General features: G+C 38.7%; 1 protein-coding gene across 2 annotated transcripts in view; it reads right to left on the bottom strand.

Moving 5' to 3' along the window:
- LOC109042108 (uncharacterized) overlaps positions 1–23,950 on the bottom strand; it is a 155,923-nt gene that overhangs the window by 17,604 nt on the left and 114,369 nt on the right. For both annotated transcript variants that reach the window (XM_072296070.1, XM_072296071.1), the window contains 2 exons: positions 23,099–23,304; positions 15,022–15,157 (listed from right to left, as the gene is read on the bottom strand). In XM_072296070.1, coding sequence (XP_072152171.1) covers positions 15,022–15,157; positions 23,099–23,304 — 342 coding nt within the window. The remainder of the gene's footprint in view (positions 1–15,021; positions 15,158–23,098; positions 23,305–23,950) is intronic.

Genomic DNA, 23,950 nt, shown 5'->3' with positions numbered 1-23,950 from the left:
TTTTTTCTGCATTGCTATTTTTTTTTTTGTTAACCTTTTCTGCTGAGACAGCAAAGAGTCAGTGCAAAAATGAAGTTTTGAGAAAACAGGCTTCGAAACGTCCGACCAGAAAATTTTATTGAATGAAACCTCAGTTCTTTGTCAAATTGCTACTAATCGTCCGAAAGACTCCTAGAAATCGTTCGGATGATTAAAAATAGACTGATTTTATTTCAATTACATGAAAAAGGTATTTTTCATTTTTTGGTAGGCTACCGTTAAGGAAGACAGCCGTATGTCGTCGGTGAAACTATCAAACCACGTATCTCGGTTTGCGACGTCGCAGACTTCCTGTCATACTTCAGTCATAAAATTGAAAACTTCTCAACATTAATTCTTGAAGACTTCCTTGATTTTTCCTCTTTGTGCGAGGAAAATTCTGTGAAAATTTTAAGGAATGATATTGATTTGATCTCCTTTAAAAAAATAAAATGTAAGCGGAGATTTTTAAACACCGCAATCGAGATACGTGGTCTGGTAGTTTCACCATCGATGTGCTATCTTCTGCATGCTTTCGTAGTTGCGTTTTGGACACAGAACAAACACATATTCAGGCTAGAAATTTGCAGAAGAGGGCGGCATTTTACTTGAAAGCACTGTTTTCATTGACTCTCTGGAGGAATAATGTCACTTACTGCTGTTTTGCCTAAAACTGCGTCATTTTTTGCGAACTTGCGGCTTTCTCATATGTCTCGTAAGATGAATTTTGCTATTTCAGGTATTTCAGTGATTTCGTCTGAAGAGATTAGACGAATTTTGAAAGAAACTCGATTTCGGAAATTTGTCAGTTTCTGCTCTCTTCGCTATCACGGCAGAAGGGTGTCTATTTCCATTTTTCCCTCTCGACCTTGTAAAACCAAAACCATGGATCTTATTTAAGGTGATCATAAAACGGCAGCACAGCAGCACACCACTATAGAATATGTCATTCACTGCGCCAGATCAAAACGCCTTCATTTCTTTGAATACAACGCGGACATTAACCGCTCAGGAATAGTTGCTTCCAGGCGCCTGCGACCACACTTGTGTCACCGCAGTATCATATCTAAGCTCTAAGCCTTGTGTTGGATAAAAAATACAGATTAAAAATTAATATTTACATTTCTGTGAGTAGTTTGACACATTTCAGCTGCTTTTACGATGAAGATTTGTTTTTGACCTTCTCTTTCAAAAATAAAATATAATATTAATAATTAGAATTTCTGATGTCCAACTTCTTCCGCTGACACGCTCTCTTCGCTAGCACGACAGGTTTTTGGTGTGTGGCTTAATTTTTTGGTTCCTCACCAAAACCCTACGCTGAGTTATTGGTTGCACGGCCGGGGCCGGCTACAGGAGCATGAAAGTGATTTCTTTGAAGAAAGGGCACGACTCTTGAATTGCGTGACGGGGATCAAAGTGAGGAAACAATTTTTCAGACGCCGGTTGGGGCTAATTCGCATTAATCACCCTTTCGTCGCCTTCGCCAGGCCCAAACTCGAGGACCCCAGCTGTTGGTAAGTCAACTACTCTCGGCTCCGACCAGATTGTTTTGCCAAGACGTTAATTAATGGAGCCCCAGCCCTTCCACGGTTCATCAAACACAATGACAACCAGACATCCGTTTCAGTTAGTTGCCAAATTCTTGTAAGTTTCAGGAAAAATCGAGTTACCTGTGATAAAACTTAAAAACTAGGCTTATCAGCAAGGTCACAATTTAATTTCATTTTTACCTCAGAAAAATACACAAAATTAAACGGGGTAAAGTTCAAAGAGGAGGACCCTAATTTTTAGAGGAACAGGAGGCAAATAACAAGGGGGAAAAACGGAAAACAAGGCTAAAATACGCAGCAATAAAAAACCCTAGAAGATTCGCCTCAAAACTGGGTGATTTTCAGTCGGGAAATAAATTAGAAAATTAAAAAAAAACATTGATAAAAAAATCTGAAAACCTTTTGTATCTATGTCTAGGGGAATCAGGATTTTGCCGCAGCTACCTCTAAGGTGATCTCCAAAATTCTCCAATGGGTAGACTCGCATGAAAATTAATTGAATGAAAAGGAGCTGTATTGCACGCAAAACCTGCATTTACGATTCCTTTTGGTTATAGGACTTGCATCTGTATTTTCGTTGATACAATTTCAGCCCCTAACATGCAAATTACACATTCAAACATTTGTATACTTAATTTATGTTAATTTAATTCCTTATTTTTGTAAAGTTGGCTACTTTTTTACAGCAAACTCCAAACTTTCAGAAATTTGGTCTAGCTCGACCTTTTAAGCGTTTTTGCATAGAATGGATTAAACATTTTTCTATGAAATTCTACCAACAGTATATTAATTTTAAGTTTTTTTCGTACTAGGCTTCATTTTTTCGTAGATACTTACATACCGTGCTTATTTCAAGAGGTTCCAAAACAACGATGGTTATTACAAGTTATTTTAAGGTATTTTCAATCAGTAAAAATTCATTTTGGCTATTACGTCTCTCATCAGTCATGATCAGACCGAAGATTAATGATGATATCCGAAAGTATATAGCTTTTATTTAAATAGGAAGCTGACTTATAGCATCGGGTTCTTAAATATATCCTGTTTTAGACCGAGATTACTGACGTCAAAGGCACTGCGAGGCAGCATTTAGATCGAAAGTACGTGGTATATGGCCCTCAAGGAGTATATTGTTTACCGTTTACAAACCCGAAAGTAAAGTTTTCTATGAATGAAGCAGATAAATGTTTTCTGCTATCGATTTTTTTTTCTTAGAAAAAATATTACTAAAAAATTTAAACAAATAAGCGGAATTCGGTCCTTTTCGCGGATCTCAATGTGTCAGTCCCTGATCACGTTTTATTTTCCTTAAAATGATTTTGTCAAGATGCTTCTTCGAAGAGTTGTGTGATTTTCTTTTGGCGGAATTAATATTTTCGGCTCATTTTTGAAACAGCACATCTTCGTTTTCCAGGCAAACGAACGTAACTTCATCCCACGGTTGGAAACTTGACTCGCACATTTCGATCTTTTACAATATGGGCACGCAAATTTTCTGACAGAAATTTTGCCGACTTTGCTTAGAATTAGAAGAGAACTCAACTTAATTTTCAGTTAGAAAGCAGACTGTTTCCGAAGGGTTGCATAAAATGTGAGTACAAATTCGCAACGTTGATATGCAGTTTCGTTCTTTCGTGAGGGAAACGACTGTATGTGCCATTAGTTCCCCTAAACAGATAGGTGGTTTTATGGATAACGCGCAATGCGTGAAGTATCCCTGTTAGGTTTGTAGGCGCCAGTGCGTCGCCGCTCCGCTTTGTGTTGGGCTCTAATATTTAATCTCGCGGAGTCAGCGTTTTTCAACTCATGATTTTGAAATGTTTGCACACTCTGTATGGATTATTCTCATTTTAATTGATGAATAAAAATATGTTCTTAGAGGAAAATAGTAATGTGTGATGTGTCTGTAAATATTAAGGTAGTTCCGTATCAAACTTAATGATTTCAAAAGCACGCAAATTTCTACACAATATTTTATATCCTTTTATAGCCAATGGCGATAGAGTGTAAAGCCCGGCGATAGGAACTGTAGCCCGGCTGAATACTTTTTTGTAGCTTCGTATAACCCGGCTGTATGATTTGCTCCGTCTTTCTACAGCCAGCTATATGATTTTCAATAGCCTTCTTTAGTCGGCTTTAAGAACTCCTATGGTATTTTGAAACGCACAGCTCCTATCGCCAATTTTTACCAGAATTTTGCAATTATAAATAACAATCCAAATCATATCCCAAATAACATCTTGAGAGTAAAGAAAAAAAGAAAAAAGAAAACAAATGTGCGGCAACCTCACGATTATAGTTTACACAGCCTTGCAGTGAGCTTAACAATGAAGTTACGTCTTTTTCATGGAAAACGAAGATATGCCGTTCCAAAAATGAGTCAAAAATAGTAGGTCCGCCGAAAACACAACACCACACGGAAGCATGTTGAAGTTTATCTTGAGGGAAAACAGCCCTTGGGTGGAAAAATTCAGGATGTATAAACTCAACGGCAGGTTAATTGAAACAGACGTTTATGGCCTGGTTACACAATCAAGTTCCCGTCAAATTCCGATCAAATAGTGACTGGTGCGCACCATCTACCTCAAATCTCTGCGGCCTGCAAAAATTTGATGGTAGATGATGGAACTGTGGGGCTCATCCTTCATCTGATTTCCACACAACCGTGCTTATTTCAATCAACACGCTGTTTTAATTAATTTTACCTACTCATCAATCTAGATAACTCTCGATCGCCATCTTGGTCATCATTTTGATTGGATTTGCGGAATTTGATCGTGTAACCAGGCCATAAGGTCAGTTAAACAGACGTTTAGAGGTCGTCGTCGCATTTCTTTGTTTTTAAACGATCAGGATTCTAATTCAACACCCCAATTTTTTCCGGTGTCTCACCCAATCAAGATTTTTATGGGTGTTGATTTCGGACCCGGGTAGAATTGATTATTGCGACCGCCCTCGAGGGAAACAATAGCCCGAAGACGGCTAGCGCCTGACCTGCTTCATAATGCATCCCGGCAGGCGTCGGCGGCGTCGGGGCGCCTGGTAATGTAAAATTATAGGCGTCGCGACGGAGGAATCGAGGATTCGGCCATAAATTCGTTGACAAGTCATTAAAACATCAGGCAAGTCGTTTGCGGCAGCATAAAGTATCAACGCCCGCTCAAAGTGATGCATAAAGCTCCTACAGATTGCCTAACATGGCGAGCAGAAGGCGCGGCGTCGGCCATCAAATATTCTCGCCTTCGGCACTGCCAAGGGGCCCGCGAGAGAGGACGAGCCAGTGCTGCCAGATTTACATTTTCGGACATTTCATAGTGCAAAGTTCTCAGCTATTTCTCCACATAAAATTGTATCTACACGAAAACACTGTACTCGCTTTAAATTTTCTTCTCTTCCCCACGCATTAGAGTGACCGGCATTAGGATGAGAGCATCGCAACGTTTTTGTCCGACTAGTCTCATCATGAGCTTAATGCAAATTCGCATGAAAACTGTGTGTTCAATAGTACACGATTTTATTCTATAAAGGGAACAAGCCCGTTCATCCAATTTTTCAGTAAAGGAAAAATGGACTGAGTTAAGCAGAAAGGAACCAACCCACATTTTGGAAAAAATTGAGTTATGAGTGGTTTTAAACTCAACCTTTGCTCTACTATCTATCGCCAAAAATTCAAAGTTTTTGTTGGAGCAAATTTTGCAGAAATTGAACTTGAAGTTTATCTTTCACATTGAGTCTTATGCAGGAGCTAAACTTTAAACCTCTTTTTCTCGGTTCGATCCCGATGTGGCTTGGTTCCTTTCTGTTTAACTCTGTCCAAGTACTGATGAGAAGTTAACTCACATTAAATAGAACTTGTTGTGGAATGCTCTTCAGAGACCTGCCGAGTAGGGTGTCCCACTTTGAGGGTCACCTTCGAATTTGGATGATGGTACCCCCTAAATCGTTGACCCCACTATATTCAAAAATAATAAAAAAAGTAATACTATTCAAAAATGTGTATTAAAAATGCAGGATTTTGCCCAAGGCCAGGGGGTAGTCTTTGGCTTTGCGCAACCCTAAGGAATTTTTTTGGATTTGTTTTATTCGCTGAATATTTGTTTTTGTAAGTGGAGTCAACGATCTGGGGGCTACCATCATCATAATTCGGAGGTGATTTTCAAAGTGGGACACCCTACCGTTGAGATATACCGTGAAAGATTTTAAATTATTCAAACAACTTCCAAAAAGTTACATACATTGTTACCTGTTAAAATTGGTTCTAAGCCAAGGTAAGTGAAACGAAGGTATGCTCTTCGTCTCTTTGGCCGAAACGCAGATTTTTGCTCCCGCCGCCAGACCCGCGGCGCGAGATTTGAATTCAACAACTTTGCGGTCCTCGCCAAAAACAAACATGACCGCCTGCTTTTGTTCAAACTTAAAGTATCATCTCACTAAACGCACATGACTTTTCATACTTGACGAATTTTTTCGCACTCGTGCTCATTTTTATCAACAACAGACGGTCATATTTGTTTTCGGCCAAGACTGCAAAGTTGTTGAAAATTCAAATTCCGCACGACAGCTCTAGTGGTGGGAACAAAAAGCTACGTTTCGGCCAAAGAGATCGGCAAGAGTACTCTCACGTTTCTTTTACCTTCGTTCCAAGCTATGTTTCCACGATCAAAACTAGCCTATCAAAAATTTTAATGGGACCCTTACTTTTTGATCAACATCCTGAAAAAAAAAAAACTCTGGCCGTCGAAACCGTACTTACGGGCCATATAGACTTACCGTCCGCGTTCCGGGCGTAACACCCAAAGCAATCGGAGCTACGGCTGCAGCGCCCGAAACGTTCGGCCTCTGAGCCCGGAACGAACGGTATATACGTCTATATGACCCGTAAATTTTTTCAGTGCATAAATCACGAACTGAGAACTAGAAGACATTTATTCGACGCGGGTGTGATGACTGTACTTTGGTCATTTGGAATCGGTCGAGGGAAATTACGGAAAAGTGATGGGAAAAACAAGAAGAATAAGTTGAAATAATGCGACGCTGCGTGTGCCGGCGGGCACGGTATTTTTCACCCGGCCTGGCGCGGCGTCACCAATGTCACCTCCTCCTCCCTCATGTCATCCCCCACCCCCCACCCGTTTAAGCCTAGGCTAAGTTTGCTCTTTACATTATTCAAATTCACACTTGCCACTTGCTCCGCACCAGCCACACCTCTGAATATTTATGGCTTTTTAACCTCTCTTACTAAATCACTTGCCTCCTATTCCGTAGAATTGGTTTCCGCTCCTTTTTTCTTCTTCTTTTATCATTTTTTTATCTCCTTCATCTTATTTCTTCCATTTGTATCTCGACCCGAGACTCTTCACTCTTGATCTCGTGTTTCTCCGGGCTGATTTCTTTCCTCGCGCCCTCGACCAGGTGCAAATGTAAAAGGACTCCGATGGACCAGTAGACAAGGTACGAATTTAAGCATTCTGATACATGTTTCTTGACCAGAATTTCACGTAAAACACGATTCTTGCATCAAAAATTACTGAAATCAACTCCTACTAAGATATCAACGTTTTAATTTTACATTGGTGACGGGAAATTTAAATTACCCAGTTACAAGAAACACAATACTCTACGTGAGTCAAATCGCACACTACAACGGTTTAGGCAGGCTTTTCAATCGAACATTGTTCACTTCCCACCCTTGTCGTTCAAAGTGTAAAAAAATTTGCTATAGCTGAGCCAAAGCGTCAAGATTGAGATTACCATATTTTTGGTTCGCGGAGACTGCCAAGGTAACGTTTAGTTTGCGATCTGCCGCACGTAGACCATTGTGTTTTCATGAGCGGGAGGTTTGAATTCACGCGTAAAGAAACATTAAATATCTTGGTTAGGGGTTGTGCTCAGTAATTTTTGTTGCTTGAATCGTGCCCCACGTTTTTTGGTTAAGAAATATGTATCAATATGCTTAACTTCGTACCTTTTTTAAAGAGTGGTCCATTGCTATATCCGTCGACCGGCAGGTTCATATCAGTGTTAGGTGGACCACATTCTGCAAATAGGAATTACAATTTCAGGCTCATCCATTGTTGCACCTCTCTGCACAGGGGAACTCATGGCACGTATGCTGTCCCTAAAGTGAGCCAGAATTTGGACTTCATTTTGCAACGAGGAACTACAATTTCTGGCTCATCCGTAAAAACACTTATGTAAATAGCAAAACTAATAGTGCATACGTTGTTTCTAAACTGAGCCGGAAGTTGTAGTTCCGAATTGCAGAATGTAGTCCAATTGTAGTTCCTGATTGCTAAGTGAAGCATAATATTTCACCGCCCGCAAATTCTTTGTAGCCATGCTTTACCGAAACTAGGCGGTGCGCCCCCCTGACCGCTTCACGGTCCAACCCTCCCCAAGTCTCCCGCAGTGATCGCAATAAATAGCGATTTTATAGGTTGGTTATCGCGATTATATCGGTGGCAATATATCGAGATATTATTGCATTAAAAATTGCGATATATGGCGATTAAATCGCTACACATCGCAATTTTTGGTTTAATAAAATCGCGATCAATTTTCGTCGATAAAATCGAGATTAAATGGCCATTTATCGCAATGTTCATTCCGAAAATATAGCGGTAAATTGCCTGACGATGAAATCGCGATTTTATCCCGATAAAATCGAGGATACTCGCTCAGATGTTGATGATCCTAGCGATTTTATCGCCGATAAAATTGCAATATATCCCGATTTTTTCGTTGAAAAATGCTACTTGGGTCCAACGGTCTCCACTCCTCAGGCGTTTACGCATCACGCGTTACCATATGATTTAACAGTATGGAATCTGATGTAAGTGAGGAAATAGCGTTATTTGTTTGCATCGATCCAAATACCTCTCCATTCAAAAACCAAAGTCGAAGCACATCGAGCACCAAACTACTTTCAGTACGTTTCACTATTGAATACTTTCCTCTGTGTGCTGAATTTTTTAAACAAATTTAGAGGTAATTTGTGTGACAGGAGGAGGTTAATTTGCGTGAAACCAACTTGAGTTGTTTATCCAACGTGTAGAAAAATTGTGTTTTCGACGATCGATTCTGATTCATTAACGAGAACCGTAGATTAGTGTGGTAATATTACTTAGGTATCCATAAAATCTTATTATCAAAATATGATTCTAGGAATGGTGCAAATACGTGCAAACGTCAATTCTTGAGAACTTCCGTGATTTTTCTTTTTTGTGCGCAGAAAAATCCGTAAAAACTTCAAGAAATAATATTGATTTGGTGTCCTTCAAAAAAATAAAATGGGAGCGGAAATTTTCAGACACCGCAAACGAGATACGTGGTCTGGTAGTTTCACCGTCGATATATAGCATTGTGAAGATAGGGAGTTATCGATCCAGGTCATTCGATACCGTTATCGATATCGAATCTTTATCGAATGACCTTGATCGATATATAGCGTTGTGAAGATAAGGAGTTATCGATGAAGGTCATTCGATAAAGATTCAACAATATCGACCAGAGGGGAGAGATTTCCGCTCGACAACCATGCTGCGCTTATTTTCCTCCTTTCAAGTATTTCCCGGTCTCACAACTTCTTTTCATCGCGGCAGCAGACGAGATTTTTTACTAGAACATAATATTCACGCTTAAGACAATGTTTTAATTACATTGTTCGTCAGTGTCTTTTTCTCGCGAGTATGGGGCTTTCGTTCAATGGCTGACTATTAAAATCATATTTCAGAAACTTTTTCAATTATTACGGAAACTTTCCCGCCCCTCTTCACCGCCTCGGCGCCAACTTGAAAAACAAGGAATCAGAAAAAAATAAATAAATACGAAAAATGAAACGGAGTGAATGTCATAATTTATTTCCACCTGCTTGCAATTAAACTTCAAAGTTTTAAATACCTTATAGGGTGTTCTTTTGCTATCTCATTTTTTTTTTGGAGCTTGGAGTTTACAACTTGTAGCGAGCTTTCGGCTACTTAATATCTGAGAGTCTCTTTGGAAATGAATATTTGAGAGAAAAATTATATCTATACAGCTGCTTTTCAAGTTCTTGGACGCACGAGTCGAAAATCTTCTGAACTTTTAGTCTCACGCACGAAGTTATTTTTCTCTAAGAGGATCGTATGTTCACTCACGGCTGTGAGAGTTTCATGACAGCCTAAAAATCATGAATTAATCAAAAAGCGGCATATCTGTCCGATTCTAAATGATTCTAAAATAACGATTCTAGCTCAAATTATTCCCTTCTCACTAATTTCTGAAGATAGTAACTCTTGAAATACATTTGAAATTGATTCATCAATATGCGTGTTGATGTGGAGACTGTGTGCAGCTAAAATGCTTAGGAAGATCGAAGCGGAGGGCTGCCGCGCTAAGCAAAAACATCGCATGCACCTTCAGACGTTGCCGAATTTCCGTTGCTAAAATATACATTTTTAGGGATACTTGTAAATATTTTTCTTCCAATTTTTCACGGGACCACATCCGTAATTTAATTTAAAGTATCTGAAAATTTCAAGGAAAAATAATAATAACTTTCCGAAAAAACAAATATATTATAAAAGGAAATTTGGCAACATCCGCATGATCATACGGCGTTTTTTCTCAGGACGGCAGAGCGTAGCAGAGCACCGGAACTTTTCGCGGAGATTAATAATGGCTGCACAATGGGTGAGTGCAGACGTCCATAAAAGGTAAAACGCGCGCATTTGTATTAATTGGTCGACTGTAACTAGACCGGAAATCCAATTTATTATTCTGACTTCCGGTCATTCTCTGTAACGTAACCACTTCAACTCAGGATTGACTTCTCTGACGTCTCAATGTTGCCATTCCCCTCGAGTATACATGAAAATCAGGGAAATCCATGACCAGATTTGACTTATTGCCGCCCTCTTCAAAGCAATGGCGTGGCGTGAATTGCGATGTATCGATTGTTCTGCCATTTAAACCTATAGTAAAAAATCGATTATTAAGGTGTTCGCTGCGAACACCCTGTTTATCGATACTTTTCCATAGGTTTAAATGGAATAACAATCGATATATCGAAAAGCACGCCACACCAATGATCGAGGAGATCCGCGGGTAGCCTCTTCTGGAAAATTTTTGACAATTCCTGACTCTTTGGGGCAACCTTGACCTATTTTTCGCCTGACCTTATCTACGTAACTGTAACTTAAAGAAAATGAAAAAAAAATACGGAATGAACTTTTTTTCTGCCCTTCCCCCCTGTAAGTTTCCGCCCCCAAAATTTCCCATTCCGAGGCACCTGCTTGTGTTACCTGTCTGAACCGAGTTTAACAGAAAGGAACCAAGCCACATCAGCTATTGCCAAATTTAATTAGGCAATTACATTTTCTACGAGAGAACTTTAGTGCGGATTCCTTTAAAATTTTTAGGGAATTTGCTTCAAACTATGGAGAATTTTCACTGAAATTTGCACAAAAATCCGCACAACCGTTTTCATGGAAAACTAATATTAAATTGTTCAATTAAATTTGGCAAAAGCTGATGTGGCTTGGTTCTTTTCTGCTTAAAATGGTTCACATACCATTAATATCGCACTGGATAAAACATATAACATCGACGGTGAAACTCCATAACCACGTATCTCGGTTTGCAACGTTGCAGAGTTCTTGTCATTTTTGATTTTGAAAAGCTTGACAGGTTAATTGAGATTTTTGGTAAATATGGAGGGATTGTCAATTCCGTGAGAGAAAATTCACTAAACCTATCTCTACACCTCTTTGGTGCAGCAGGCTTTAATTATCTTTCAACAAAATTCCATCTTTTCATACCTGAACCAAATAAACCTTTTGATTTGCCTCAATGCCTGTCATCCTTAAGACGTTGGAGCGCCTTCAATTTCGTTTGATACTGTGCAAAACCTCTGTTGCGAAATAGTTGCTTAAAGCGCCAAGCGTGACATGCTCACTGGCGCCTACAAACCTAACAGGGATACCTCACGCATTGTGCAATGCGTGAAGTATCCCTGTTAGGTTTGTAGGCGCCAGTGCGCAATGCGTGAAGTATCCCTGTTAGGTTTGTAGGCGCCAGTGCGCATGTCGTGCTGGCAGCACGCCTCACCGCTCTGTGTTTGGGTCTAATATTTAAACTCGCGGAGTCAGCGTTTTTCAACTCATAATTTTGAAATTCGCACACTCCGCCTAGATTATTCTCATTTATATTCAATTCTTAAAAGCTTCTATTATTTGTTTTTCTCGGTGCTCATAAAATTCTGTGAAAACTACAAGGAATGATTTTGGTTTGTTCTCCTTAAAAAAAAGAGCGAACATTTTTGAACATGGCAAACGAGATACGTGGTTTGGGCGTTTCACCGTTGACATAAGATCAACAGGTGGAAACTAGAGAAGCATATATCTCTACTGCAAAGTTTTAAAAAAATATCCGCCACTATCGGATATTATCGGATCCGCCATATCGGATGATTCCGAGCATGAGCATGCTCATGTATTACGGTGACCAAATGCCAGGTACATGAGCCAGGTACTGGCATGCAATAAATCGCATCGAATAGGTAAAAAATCTCGGCAGATTTTGAATATTTAGCAAAAAAAGAGGCCCAAATCGATAGATGTATCGAATGCAAGGTTTTCATTTTCACACTGTTCTGCTTTCATTTCTCTAAATTTTGCCAATTTTTGGATGGGGAATGATTCTTTAGACTTATCCGCAGCGGGCTCTCATCCTTTTTTTGGCTAAAAATTCAAAATCTGCCGAGATTTTTTACCTGATCGAATTTTTTACATAATCGCATCGATTCCATTCGAATGCATGCCAGTTCTACCTCGTCACTTGAGCTTGACGAATCACCTTAAGATTCCACACATATTCCTGTTGCACACGAAACTGACATGTTTGGCTCGAATATCGCTCAATCAAGCTTTCCATCGCTCCTGCATAGCCCACCATTGTTGGAGTAACAAAGTTGATTAACTACATCAGGGTCTTAAAAAGTTCTTAGCCATGCTATTCTTTAAATTGACCTTTTAATTTTAAAACAAACCCCCTTACCTCAAAAATTTCAACGTGATTACCTTGATATATCGCTGAAAAATCCGCGATTATTATCCCGGTTTGACTGCGGGTGCGGAAAATAATTTTTGCGCTGACGCACGCCAGTCTGCTCATATCTGGACCGCGTTTAGCAGAAAGGAACCAAGCCACACCACCAGCTATTGCCAAATTTAATTAAGAAAATCAATTATCTACCAGAGAACGTTTGTGCGGATTTTTTAAAAAAAAGTTTAAGGGCTTTGCTTCGTACAATGCAGAAAATTCACAGAAACTTCCACAAAATTCCGCATAACCGTTTTCTTGTAAAAAATTAAACTACCCACTCAGCTGATGTGGCTTGGTTCCTTTCTGCTTAACGCGGTCTCTTTAGAATCCGATTTCGCGGCTTCCTATTTTCAAATACGACCGACTGCGACCCTTCGGTGTCGTGGTCGCGAGGTTTTTCCACCCCCGGCGAGTTAGCCCTGGTACAAATTTATATCGTCCGCATCTCCTTTCGTAAAGTCAAGCATAGCGAACGAGAATTCCATCTATGACCTGTGCGACTTGTTCGGGTCGAAACGCGTGCACTTTATCCGGTGCATCGCGAGTCGCAACCAACTTGTAAACAACACCCCTACGAGTCGCTTTCTTTTTCGGCTCACTGCGCTCCTTGTCTACGGACAGCACACACAAAGCGCACTTTTTTGCACGGGAAAATTTCGCATTTCGCGGACACGCTGCGATGATTAGGTTGCGCGCACTCTCTACCGCCTCTTTGATTTATGATTCACGACTTGCAATTCATAATTCAAGGCTGCTTCCATGCATGTTGCCAAATCCCTGGAGCACCAGGGGTACGCCCCCTGACCGCTCCGCGGTCCGACCCTCCGAGGCGCTTCGCGCCTCTTATGTACAGGTTTTCAAAAGAATTAAGACCGGCGGGGTGTTCTCATCATGTTTATGAAAAAGCGGGGAGGGGAAAAAGCGATTCAGTGCATGAGTGCCAATAGGATGCACTGGAAAAAAAAAAAACACATTGGATCTAGAGTCTAGACTCTTAAAAACATTGACAAGAAAAAATACTCTCGATTCAATCGGAATTTTGCTTGAATCAAAACGAAATCTGCTTAAATTAAGAGGCTTGGTTCTTGATTTAAGCTAAATTCTGATTGAATCAAGAGTACTTTTTCTTGTCGATATTTTTAAGAGTCTGGACTCTAGATCCAATGTGTTTTTTTCTCCAGAGTGGAGGAAGGAGCGTGGGCTGCTCGTTGGAGGGATAGCTCAGGCGTTAAGCGTTATTATGCGTTAAGCGTTATGCGTTACTTTTATGATTTTATATTATTAAGTAAGTGAAGGTGAGAAAAAAACCGAACGGGAGAAACGAGATCGAATCGAACATTTTTCAAAGGAGAGTTGTATAAAGTTCTGGAGTCAAACATTAGCTCTAAAGTTGCCTTCCACTACCTCTGTATTGTCTATCAAGAATGGACTTTATTTAACAAGCATGATACCAAATTCTACGTCCTAAAGAACAATAGTCTTTAGGTAAAATCAAATCTACGCAATATTGTAGAGTAGGAGTGTATTAACAATTCATTGACATCGTTATGTTTCATTAGATCAAATTTTGTGTAATTTTGTGTCAGTATGTGTTACTTAGAATCCGCCAATCTGCGTTGTCACTATGCCAATTTTTTTGTGTTTTTGTAAGAGTATGAATTTTAGAGAATTTCTCCGTCATTATAGCTAACCTTGGTGTCTGCAGCTACGTTTACGGCGACAATTTTTTTTTATTCGGTTTCTAACTCAACACACTCTCAAATGCGTCCAGAAGAACAAGCCTGTTAATGTTTCTACTTTCTTTGCAACGACCATGCTTATGGTTACATCATTGGAAAGTGTCATGCCTTTGTTCATGTCTATTTATCTTTAACCACATATTTGTGATTTTCAGAAAAATTATAAAAAATCAAATTAACTAAAAAAATTATTTTAGTCAGGATTAGCTTTATCTAGGAATAATTTATGCAAAACAAGGGTTTTACATTAAGTATTTTAAAATTGAATTTATCTTTTCAATCCTGGTGCGACGTGGCATCAATGGAGGAGTGTGCGGCCGTGTCGTCGATTTGAGCGCATTTTGGTAATTTTAACATACCTTTCAGAGTATACCCTAACTAATGGCCATTTGAGAGCAGATTCAAGATTGATAAATCGTATTTCAACGACTGTAAAATGGATCAATGGCCTCAGAAATTCCGAAATATAGTTTTGAAATACTGAGATTTAAAATTTTCCCTCGCGAACTTTCCATTCGTGTGAGAATGTGGCAAGGGCGCTGGGGTCGTCGGGGGTGTTTTTCATGCATTGCGCATCCTGGAGAGAGGTGAATCCTGGTGAAAGGCGACAACGGTGAATGGCGACCTACCTATGATTTCCATTCTGCTTTCTCCGTGGACCGAGCTGAAGGTTGGCGCCTCGGCAGAGATTTCGCATTTGTACACGCCACTCGCTATCAGTGGTAAGTTCTTGATGTAAACCTTCTTGCTGTCCGAATATCGCGTCTGTAACAAATAATCCAAAACAAACCGTGATAAGTCAGGAAAAACGCAAAATCCCTATAGTATAGCGACGAGTGTTTAAAGGAACTTTTAAAACATTCGTAAATTTAAAAAAAAACAACGCTTAAAAAACTGAAAATTCCTTTCGGGGAACTCTTTTTGGGTATTATTTAAGTCTAACTTATGAGAGGTAACATTTAAATAAAAAAAAAGTGTTAAATAACTCTTGTGTAAATTTAAACACTAAAAGTATTCGGAAGAAAATAGCGAAAACCTAATAAAACTAATGATTTTCTTTAGATACTTCTATGGGGAAAATTTGTAAAATTATTAAATTTTTGAAATTGAAATTGAGTTTTCATTCAAATTTAAAATTCTTCTGAAATTGAATGAATTTATGAAATTGAAATTTGAAATTTACGTATATTTTCATTGGACTACAATATTTCTTAAAAAATAACCAAATTGGATGCTCTGATGCGTATCTTTTATCAGTATTTTTAAGAGTTTTCGAAAATTTCTTTTCAAATGTCATTGCCAGTAGGGATGAGTACATCATGTAATTGATAATCGTGACATTATTGTCAACAACAGTGAACAGAGTGGTTACTGGAAGTGGAATTAGACGTAAAAAGAATTACAGAAACACGTGATTTCATCAAATTTTATAAGGAAATTATTTCAGGTTATTTTCAATGAGAATCTCTCAGAGATGCCATCGCGAGTGCTGTGCAACATAATCGTCGGAGGAAGAAAAAAACGCACGGATAGAACAAAAACACCAAAAAAAAAACGAGATAAACAGGAAACAATCGAAGAAGCAAAGAAAAATAGAGGAAGGGGAAATAGAAAATGAAGAAGGCGCGTGTCGGTTTTCAGGCAATCGACATTTCGTCAATGATTCCACTGTCTACAACACTTCGTCTGACGGTGCAAGTGCGCGTCTCCAAGTGCTCTTGTGCTGATATTGGCGGAATGAGAGCTTTTGCAGCTGAACTTCTCAAGCCCGGTTTCGGCTTTCCGGACAATATAAGCACGACTGTTCCTCCGTTTTTAATTAAGGATGAGTAATCCATTTTAGGGGTTGCAGCCACCCCCAGGATCTCCTTTCCCTCGACGTCCTCCCATTGTGCGAGGTGAACTTTCCTCTCTTTTCCTCCACATATTCTCATTTATGTGCCGATAGTTGGTTTCACACTGTCTTCGCATAAATTTCTTAAGAGCCACTTTTTCACTGAAATGGAGGTCACTTAATTTAGAGGTAACAAGGCTGAAACTGAACTGAGGTGTGTTCGAGGGCTCGCGTTTAGGCCAGAATGACTTTTCGCTACCAAACATTCATTTTCCATACAGTACAGAAAGATATATCTTTGCTGAACTTTCCTTGATCGGTTTACATGTGTATTATATGTATTATGACACTCCCTTCCTCCCCCCCAAAAAGAAGGTGGATGTTAAAAAAAGGAACAGGGTTGTATCCACTGAACAGTCGTGTCGGCTGGTCGAGATTGTGCGTTTTTTTAAAGTGGACATTCGATTTTTTCCGGTACATCCTTTAATCTGTTTATTTCAGAAAAAGGAGTCTTCTAAAACAGGCACGAACAATATTCGATACACTTTTAATGCTATAGTGCAACACCGAAAGAGAACGAAAAGAAAAAGAAGAATGAGAAAAAAGGAAGAAGGAGAAGAGAACTGAAAGTATGCAATTCGCACAGTAACGAGATTTTTTCGATTCCCAGTAATTCGGACAAATGATGACATGATTCATGACAGATAATCCTAAAATTAAAAACTACTAAGTTAAATTAAAGAAAACCCTAAGAATGATCAATTATTCAATATTCAGGAAATATCGATGAATTTACGAAAATATTTGTGAAGTATGTTAGGATGCATTTTCGTGGTTCAAAAAAATATTCGCTACGATACTAATGCTGTATACGAATACTAATGCTGTATACGAATACTAATACTGTCGGAGAGCCTGTAAATCTGAAGCAGGCTATATTTACGGATAAAGATACAAAAAAGTTATTTCCTGGTTCTCGGCGCAACCAATAAAATAAAATTGAGATTTGACAACCCTCTTTGCAACAAGTAGAAAGTAGCAAAACACTGCTTTTATTGAGTGATACTGTTCGGATGTTTTGAAGCATAATGTACGTATTTCTTATCCTCAATGCATTTTAATATTGAGATAACTTTAAAAAATCAGCTTCAACGAATATGGAGGCCAATAATTTTATCAAGACTTAAAAATTTGTCCAATTTTTATGACGAGAACATTCGAAGCTTTTTCCCCTACAGTTTCTTTGCTATTCCGGAATTCAGAAATTTTACAATGAAATGTTCATAGGTAACTACCAACTCGGCAGTGTTGCCAGCTCCTTCAATGATTGTTTAATTATTACACAGATGAACTATACATGGCCATTGCCAAACGGTGAGAATGAGTCGCAATCCCCACTCTGCGTAATGGTTATGAAAGCTAGCGAAACTGAAGCGCCTTCAATTTCTCCCGCACGCAACCAGGACATCCAATGAACACGAATAGTTGCAGCCAATCGTTTTGTTGTTGTAATGTGTTTTGTATCCGCACGCAGCTGGATCTTACATGACAACACCCGTATTGTGTTTCAGTTTCGTTGAAAATAAACGCAATGATGACCTTTTGGCAATGTTGCTTGAGTGATTTATTTATTTTTATTTTTTTAAAATAAATAAATAAATAAGTAGATAAATATAAGGTTTATTAATGTACCCACTTTATTATTATATTGTGAAAGGTATGAAAACCATTACTAACTGTAATACTATAGTGTAAAAAGCTCCTTTATGATGTTTTGTTTCTCATAGTTACAGATAGCTAAAGTAGAACAAATTTATTTTAAAAGTTAGTATAAATTTAAGTTAGAATTAGTTTAAATTGTTAGGAGTTCAGTACAAAAAAGTAAAAAAAGTAAAAAAAAAATTAAATACATTCTTTTATTAATTTCCCGATCTTTTGTGCTAAGTTTTGATGCTCATTAAAATTTAAGAAATCGTTCATTTTTCCATTTACACTTCTTTGGCATAAATTTAGTAACCTCTGAGGCCCCTACTTTCGTGCGAAGCGGAAGTAATTAATCTATTTTATAAACATTGGATGCCTCTGATTCTCAACGCTGAATTTGCAGGCCTAGTGGTCAAAAATTTTGGAATCGAAGCTGATTTGACACCACGGCCGTGCTGTTTGTTCTTTTCCAGTTAAGTTCTCATTTTTGCCCTTTCCGACGCGGCGCGGTGGCGAGCTCGCCCCGAGTTTCAATATTTTACTTGGCAAAAAACCATCCTTGTTTTGTAAACAAAGTTAAATCGAAAATTTATTCCATCAATTTCCATTGAGTTTCTCATTCGTGGTCGAGTAACTTGCCCTGGCCGCAATCTGCGCTCCTGTTCTACTGTTCTGCCGCCTTTTTCTCCATTATCATAATTTCCAACCCGTGCTTTGCCAAGTCTTCCTTTCCGCTCCCACTTTTTCCTTCATGGAAAATGCCATTCTTTTCCCTATATTCAAAATTTTCCTTACTTCTCTATGGAATGTTTTTTGCTGTTTAAAAGTACTCAAATGACTTAGTTTCACTTCAAATGAACGATAACAACGAAAAACTCCCCAGGATTTTTATTTACGCTCAACTTTAAAATGGGGAAAAACGGTTGGAGGAAAAAAGAGGAGAAGAGAGGAAAAAGGGAAACAGGGAAAAAGGGAAAAGGAAAGAAGGAAAAAGAGAAAAAGAGAAAAAGGGAAAAAGGGAAAAAGGGAACAAGGGAAAAAGGGGAAAAAAAGAAAAGGGTAAAAGGACGAAAGGGAGAAGGGGAGAAGGGGAGAAGGGGAGAAGGGGAGAAGGGGAGAAGGGGAGAAGGGGAGAAGGGGAGAAGGGGAGAAGGGGAGAAGGAGAAAAAGGGGGAAAGAGGAAAAAAGGAGAAAGGGTGGAAAAGGAGTAAAATGGGGAGGGAAAAGGAAACAGGTAGGAAGGCGGAAAATGAAAATAGGGGGAAATAGAAAAAGGTAAAAGAGGAGCGAAGAGGAAAATTAAGAAGAAGAAGAATAATGATAAAGAAGGTGACAAACAGAAAAGGAATGCTCGTTCAGAATAGGTGAAACCACACGATTTTCCAGTAGGATACACTGGAAAAAAACACATTTGATCTAGAGTCCAAACTCTTAAAAATATCGACAAGAAAAAGTACTCTTGATTCAATCAGAATCTAGCTTAAATCAAGAACCAAGCCTCTTAATTCAAGCGGATTTCGTTTTGACTCAAGCAAAAATCCGATTGAATCAATAGTATTTTTTCTTGTCAATGTTTTCAAGAGTCTGGACTCTAGATCCAATGTGTTTTTTTTCCCAGTGTAAGCGAAGCAAATACAGCAAATCAGAAATGAGTACGGTCGCCACCATTTGCCCATAACCTCCATCTTGCAACATGGAATGCCTAATGTTCTTTTTTATCGCCTCAAAATTGGCAGTATATAACTTGCGAGCACTTTTTAAGTTTTTGGCGCAGTGCGTATGTGAGCCGGGGCAAGACCGAATAATGTACTTTCCTCAAAAGCGGCGAGTGATGTATGGCCCTCCGAGCTCCGAGACGTCGGATACCCCGCTTCGATAGTCCTTTTTTCGTAGACCTGCCCAGATTGAAAATGGTAATTTAACTTGAATCACTTGAATATGCGCGAAGTTAGTGACCAGTTGAGCTACTTCCAACGATGTTTCGATCGATACAGGCTCGCAAATCTGATAAGATGGTCCCTATACTTCGGTCATGATAGTATGCGACTTCCAAGGCAGGGATCACAATAACAGATTGGCAAACTTTATGGGTATGAATATGTTTTCATGAATGCGTAGTATACAGGGTGATTCAGGCCGACCACACTCGACTCGGTTATTCCACTTTCGACAGTGTTGGGGACCCCGGGATCAAAGGAGGAATCGACCCCAAGGAATCCGAATTTCATCGCTTTGCAGCGCCCGCCTGCCTCCTGCAAATCATCGTATCAAAATCAGAGAGTGCGAATTTTGACCAATGACATAGTACGGAAGGTCTGGATTACCCTGTATTTAAAAATAATGTCTTCAGTTTTGACTATTCTTTTTTTAACTGACTGGAAAAAAAATACATTAGATTTAGAGTCCAGACTCTTAGAAACATTGACAAGAAAAAGTACTCTTGATTCAATCAGAATCTAGCTTAAATCAAGAACCAAGCCTCTTAATTTAAGCAGATTTCGTTTTGATTCAGGCAAAAATCCGATTGGATCAAGAGGATTTTTTCTTGTCAATGTTTTCAAGAGTCTGGACTCTAGATACAATGTGTTTTTTTCCAGTGCTGAATGGAAAAACACAAAGAACGGTCCATAAAAGTGTCCTAATTTGAATTAACTCTCGACTTTCCTAAAATAAAATCTTTTATTTTAAATTCCGATGCAATGATTTTAATCCATATATTTGAATCAGGTGCCTATTTTTCAAGTTGTAGGACAATTTCAATATCTATTTTGTTAGTTTCATCTAATCAGATTAAAATTGAAGGGGCATCTTTGCGCGACAATAATAAGTTATTATTTTAATTGATATTCCAATTAATTTTAACATAAGATGCTTCTTCTCCATTCGTTTTTTGCGAAGTAATCTTGATAGATATGGAAGTATGTGTCTCTTTTCTATCGTATCAAATTTTTTTTTGAAAAATCACTAGGTAAGGCAGGGTTATAATATTCGTTTGTTGAGCTGTTATAAGAAAAATCTGAAGGTCGCTAGGAGGCATATGTTGAACAGCAATCTGGTGGAAAGTTCATTTTGACTATTGTCCTCGTTTTTATTCAAAGGAAAAAAAGGATAAAAAAACTGATTTACAGAAATTTTAACGCTTCCCACTCTTTTGATATTTGAAAGATTAATTTTCATATGGTTTGAATTTACTTTCAGGAGAGAGGTTAGAAGGGCCCATAGAACTTCCTCACCTTCCCACACCTCATCCTCAATCATTCGTTAGAAGTCGCGATGGGGAAGGAAAAGGGACGATAACGCTGCAGTGCTAAGGTAAAACGCCGTATGAACATCCAGACGTTGCCAAAGTTCCTTTGATAAAATGTATCTCCACTGAGGGTAATGAGTATTTTTCTTTAAAATACTTCGGATTAAATTACAAAAAAAAAAATCTTTGAAAAATTGAGCAAGCCCCTCCAAAAATTTCTCAAAAATTTTCTCCTCAAATTATCAAGTAATTGAAATATTTGAGCTTTTTTTCAATCTTAGCTTTACTTCTTTTATTTCTTATTTTTTTTAAAAAAATACTTTTATTAATTGTTAATTCATATTTGTTAGCTATGTACTATGTGTATACTAAACATAGAGGAGTTGTAATTAATTCTACAACTTACATGTTGTGTTATTATCGTTGATGCACTGGAAAAAAAAAATCACATTTGATCTAGAGTCCAGACTCTTGAAAACATTGACAAGAAAAAATACTCTTGATTCAATCGGATTTTTGCTTGAATCAAAACGAAGTCCGCTTAAATTAAGAGGCTTGGTTCTTGATTTAAGCTAGACTCTGATTGAATCAAGAGTACTTTTTCTTGTCGATGTTTTTAAGAGCCTGGACTCTAGATCTAATGTGTTTTTTTTACAGTGTTGTATAGCTATTTACTATGTGCATACTAAACATAAGAGGAGTTGTAATTAATTCTACAACTTACATGTTATGTTATTATCGTTGATAAGGTTATATCCACTCATAAGACATACTAACATTTTGTGTAATTAATTGTGTTTACTATCCGGCAACAAGTAAAGGTTCATACGGCGTTTTCCCTTAGCACGGGAGAAGGGGCGGGGGACGTTCGAATATAAAACAGATGTTTTGCGGCAGGGAGGAATGGAAAGAGAGACGAACGCTGAAATAATTGGAGCGTGGCAATGATGCCGCCTAATTTGGCCCTTTTTGCGCCCTTTTGTCGCCCGTGCTTAAATACGGAGGCCCCTGCCCCTGCTAATTACATAATGCATCAAAATGGACGTGACGTGACTTGGCTAATTTTATAACGTCCCGAGCAGCGGAAACGGCTCTCTCTTGCCGCCCCCTCAAAGACGCGCCACGCACGAGAGGGCGGGCACACGGACAGCGCCAAGCCACGCGGAAATTTCGCATTCACAGAACTCTCGCGCGTCTAAAACGCTTCCAAGTTTTCCACTCCTCTCCACGCGCTAAAAACCGATATTGTCGATGGAGGTTCGTGTTCAAGTGCGGACTTGCGATCTCGTCCCACAGTGGATCGAGTCAATCGGAAAGGTCGGACATGAAATTTTTAACTAAAATTGAGAATTTCGATGTTTAATTCGTCACATTTTAAATTTCAGGGGTGGTTCTGAAGGAAAATTTGACAACAAAACCAATGGAACCACTTTTAGGACCTTAAAGTTTTGCATAAACGGAGTTATGAGCTTTTAAAGTTTCCAAAGTTTGTCCGACCTCTCTCATTGACTCGATCCACTGTGCGTCCTCTTTTGAGAGCTATTCATCCAAATTGATAGACAAAGAATTCAGGGGATAGGGTATATGCAACCCGCACTCAAACACGCAAATTCTACATTGTGCGAAACATGAGGAAAAAACCGATACTTTTCAATATCTTTCATTAATTTCTGAAATTTCATGAAATGTTTCAAGATTTTATCAAAAAATTTCCAAATTTTATCATTAATGAAATTTTGCCACCCTGATCTGAGCTTTTATAGTAGATATTACCATTATTCAGTATTACTTTAAACTACATTATACTTTTCAGTGCATGCGGTGTTTTTGAGCTGAACTAGAAATTGTGGTTCCAAATTTCGAAATGAAGTCCAACTGAGCCACGATTTTGAAATGTTCGATTGCATGATTATTTACCCACCTCGACTCTGATTCCATCGGCAGGATAAGTGCGCTGCGTCTGATGGGAGCGAGGGCTGAAACGGTAAAACTCCTCGTTGTCCTTGTACCAGGTCACAGAATACAGGCTGTCCGACTCCATATCGTACTCGCACCACAGCTCTACGCCCTGGCCGCGCAGAACATACGCAGGCACATGCATCCGCAGGAGCTTCAAACAGCCGCCTTCTGAAAACAAAAAATAAAAGCAAATTTAGATACAATTCGACGCAAAATCAATAAACACCGGTGGAATGGACCGGTAAACAGGTTTAGAAATCAATGATCGCAAAATATCGACGGTGAAACTTCAGGAATGCGTATCACGTTTTTAGACGTTGCCAGTGGTGATTCTTGAAATTAGGCAACACTGTTTTCCCCTGCATTTATACGTGTATGTAAAAGAATCTCTCAAAATTGAGACATCTTTTGTAGAAACGATGTATACCCGTATATGTGCTTTTTCTGGAGAATGCGTCCTTTCCTCAAAGAATGTCTCAATTTTCATAACGATTTTATTGGATTGATCAAAATATCACATTCACTTTCCGTCAAATACTCTCAAGTTGTCGGTTGAACTGTTGATTGTTGATTAAACTTGATTTTTTTTTTTTTTTTTTTTTTTTTAAATTTAGTAGAACTTGCTCTGTTTCTAAATTTTGTAGCAGGAAAAACTAGGGTGAAAATAATGTGTACTAATACTCTGCAAAACTGATGTCGCTGCATGTGTACGAAAACGAACCGAATCGAACGAAGAGAGAGAGAGGAAAGATTGAAGGCCACTAACAGCTTTGTGCTTGATCTTCGTACATAACTCTCCAGGCGCATGTTAGCT

Source organism: Bemisia tabaci, chromosome 2 (genome assembly GCF_918797505.1).
Source record: "Bemisia tabaci chromosome 2, PGI_BMITA_v3".
Taxonomy (NCBI): domain Eukaryota; kingdom Metazoa; phylum Arthropoda; class Insecta; order Hemiptera; family Aleyrodidae; genus Bemisia; species Bemisia tabaci.
Note: the sequence above shows the minus strand (reverse complement) of the source record. Positions and strands in the feature narration are given on the sequence as shown.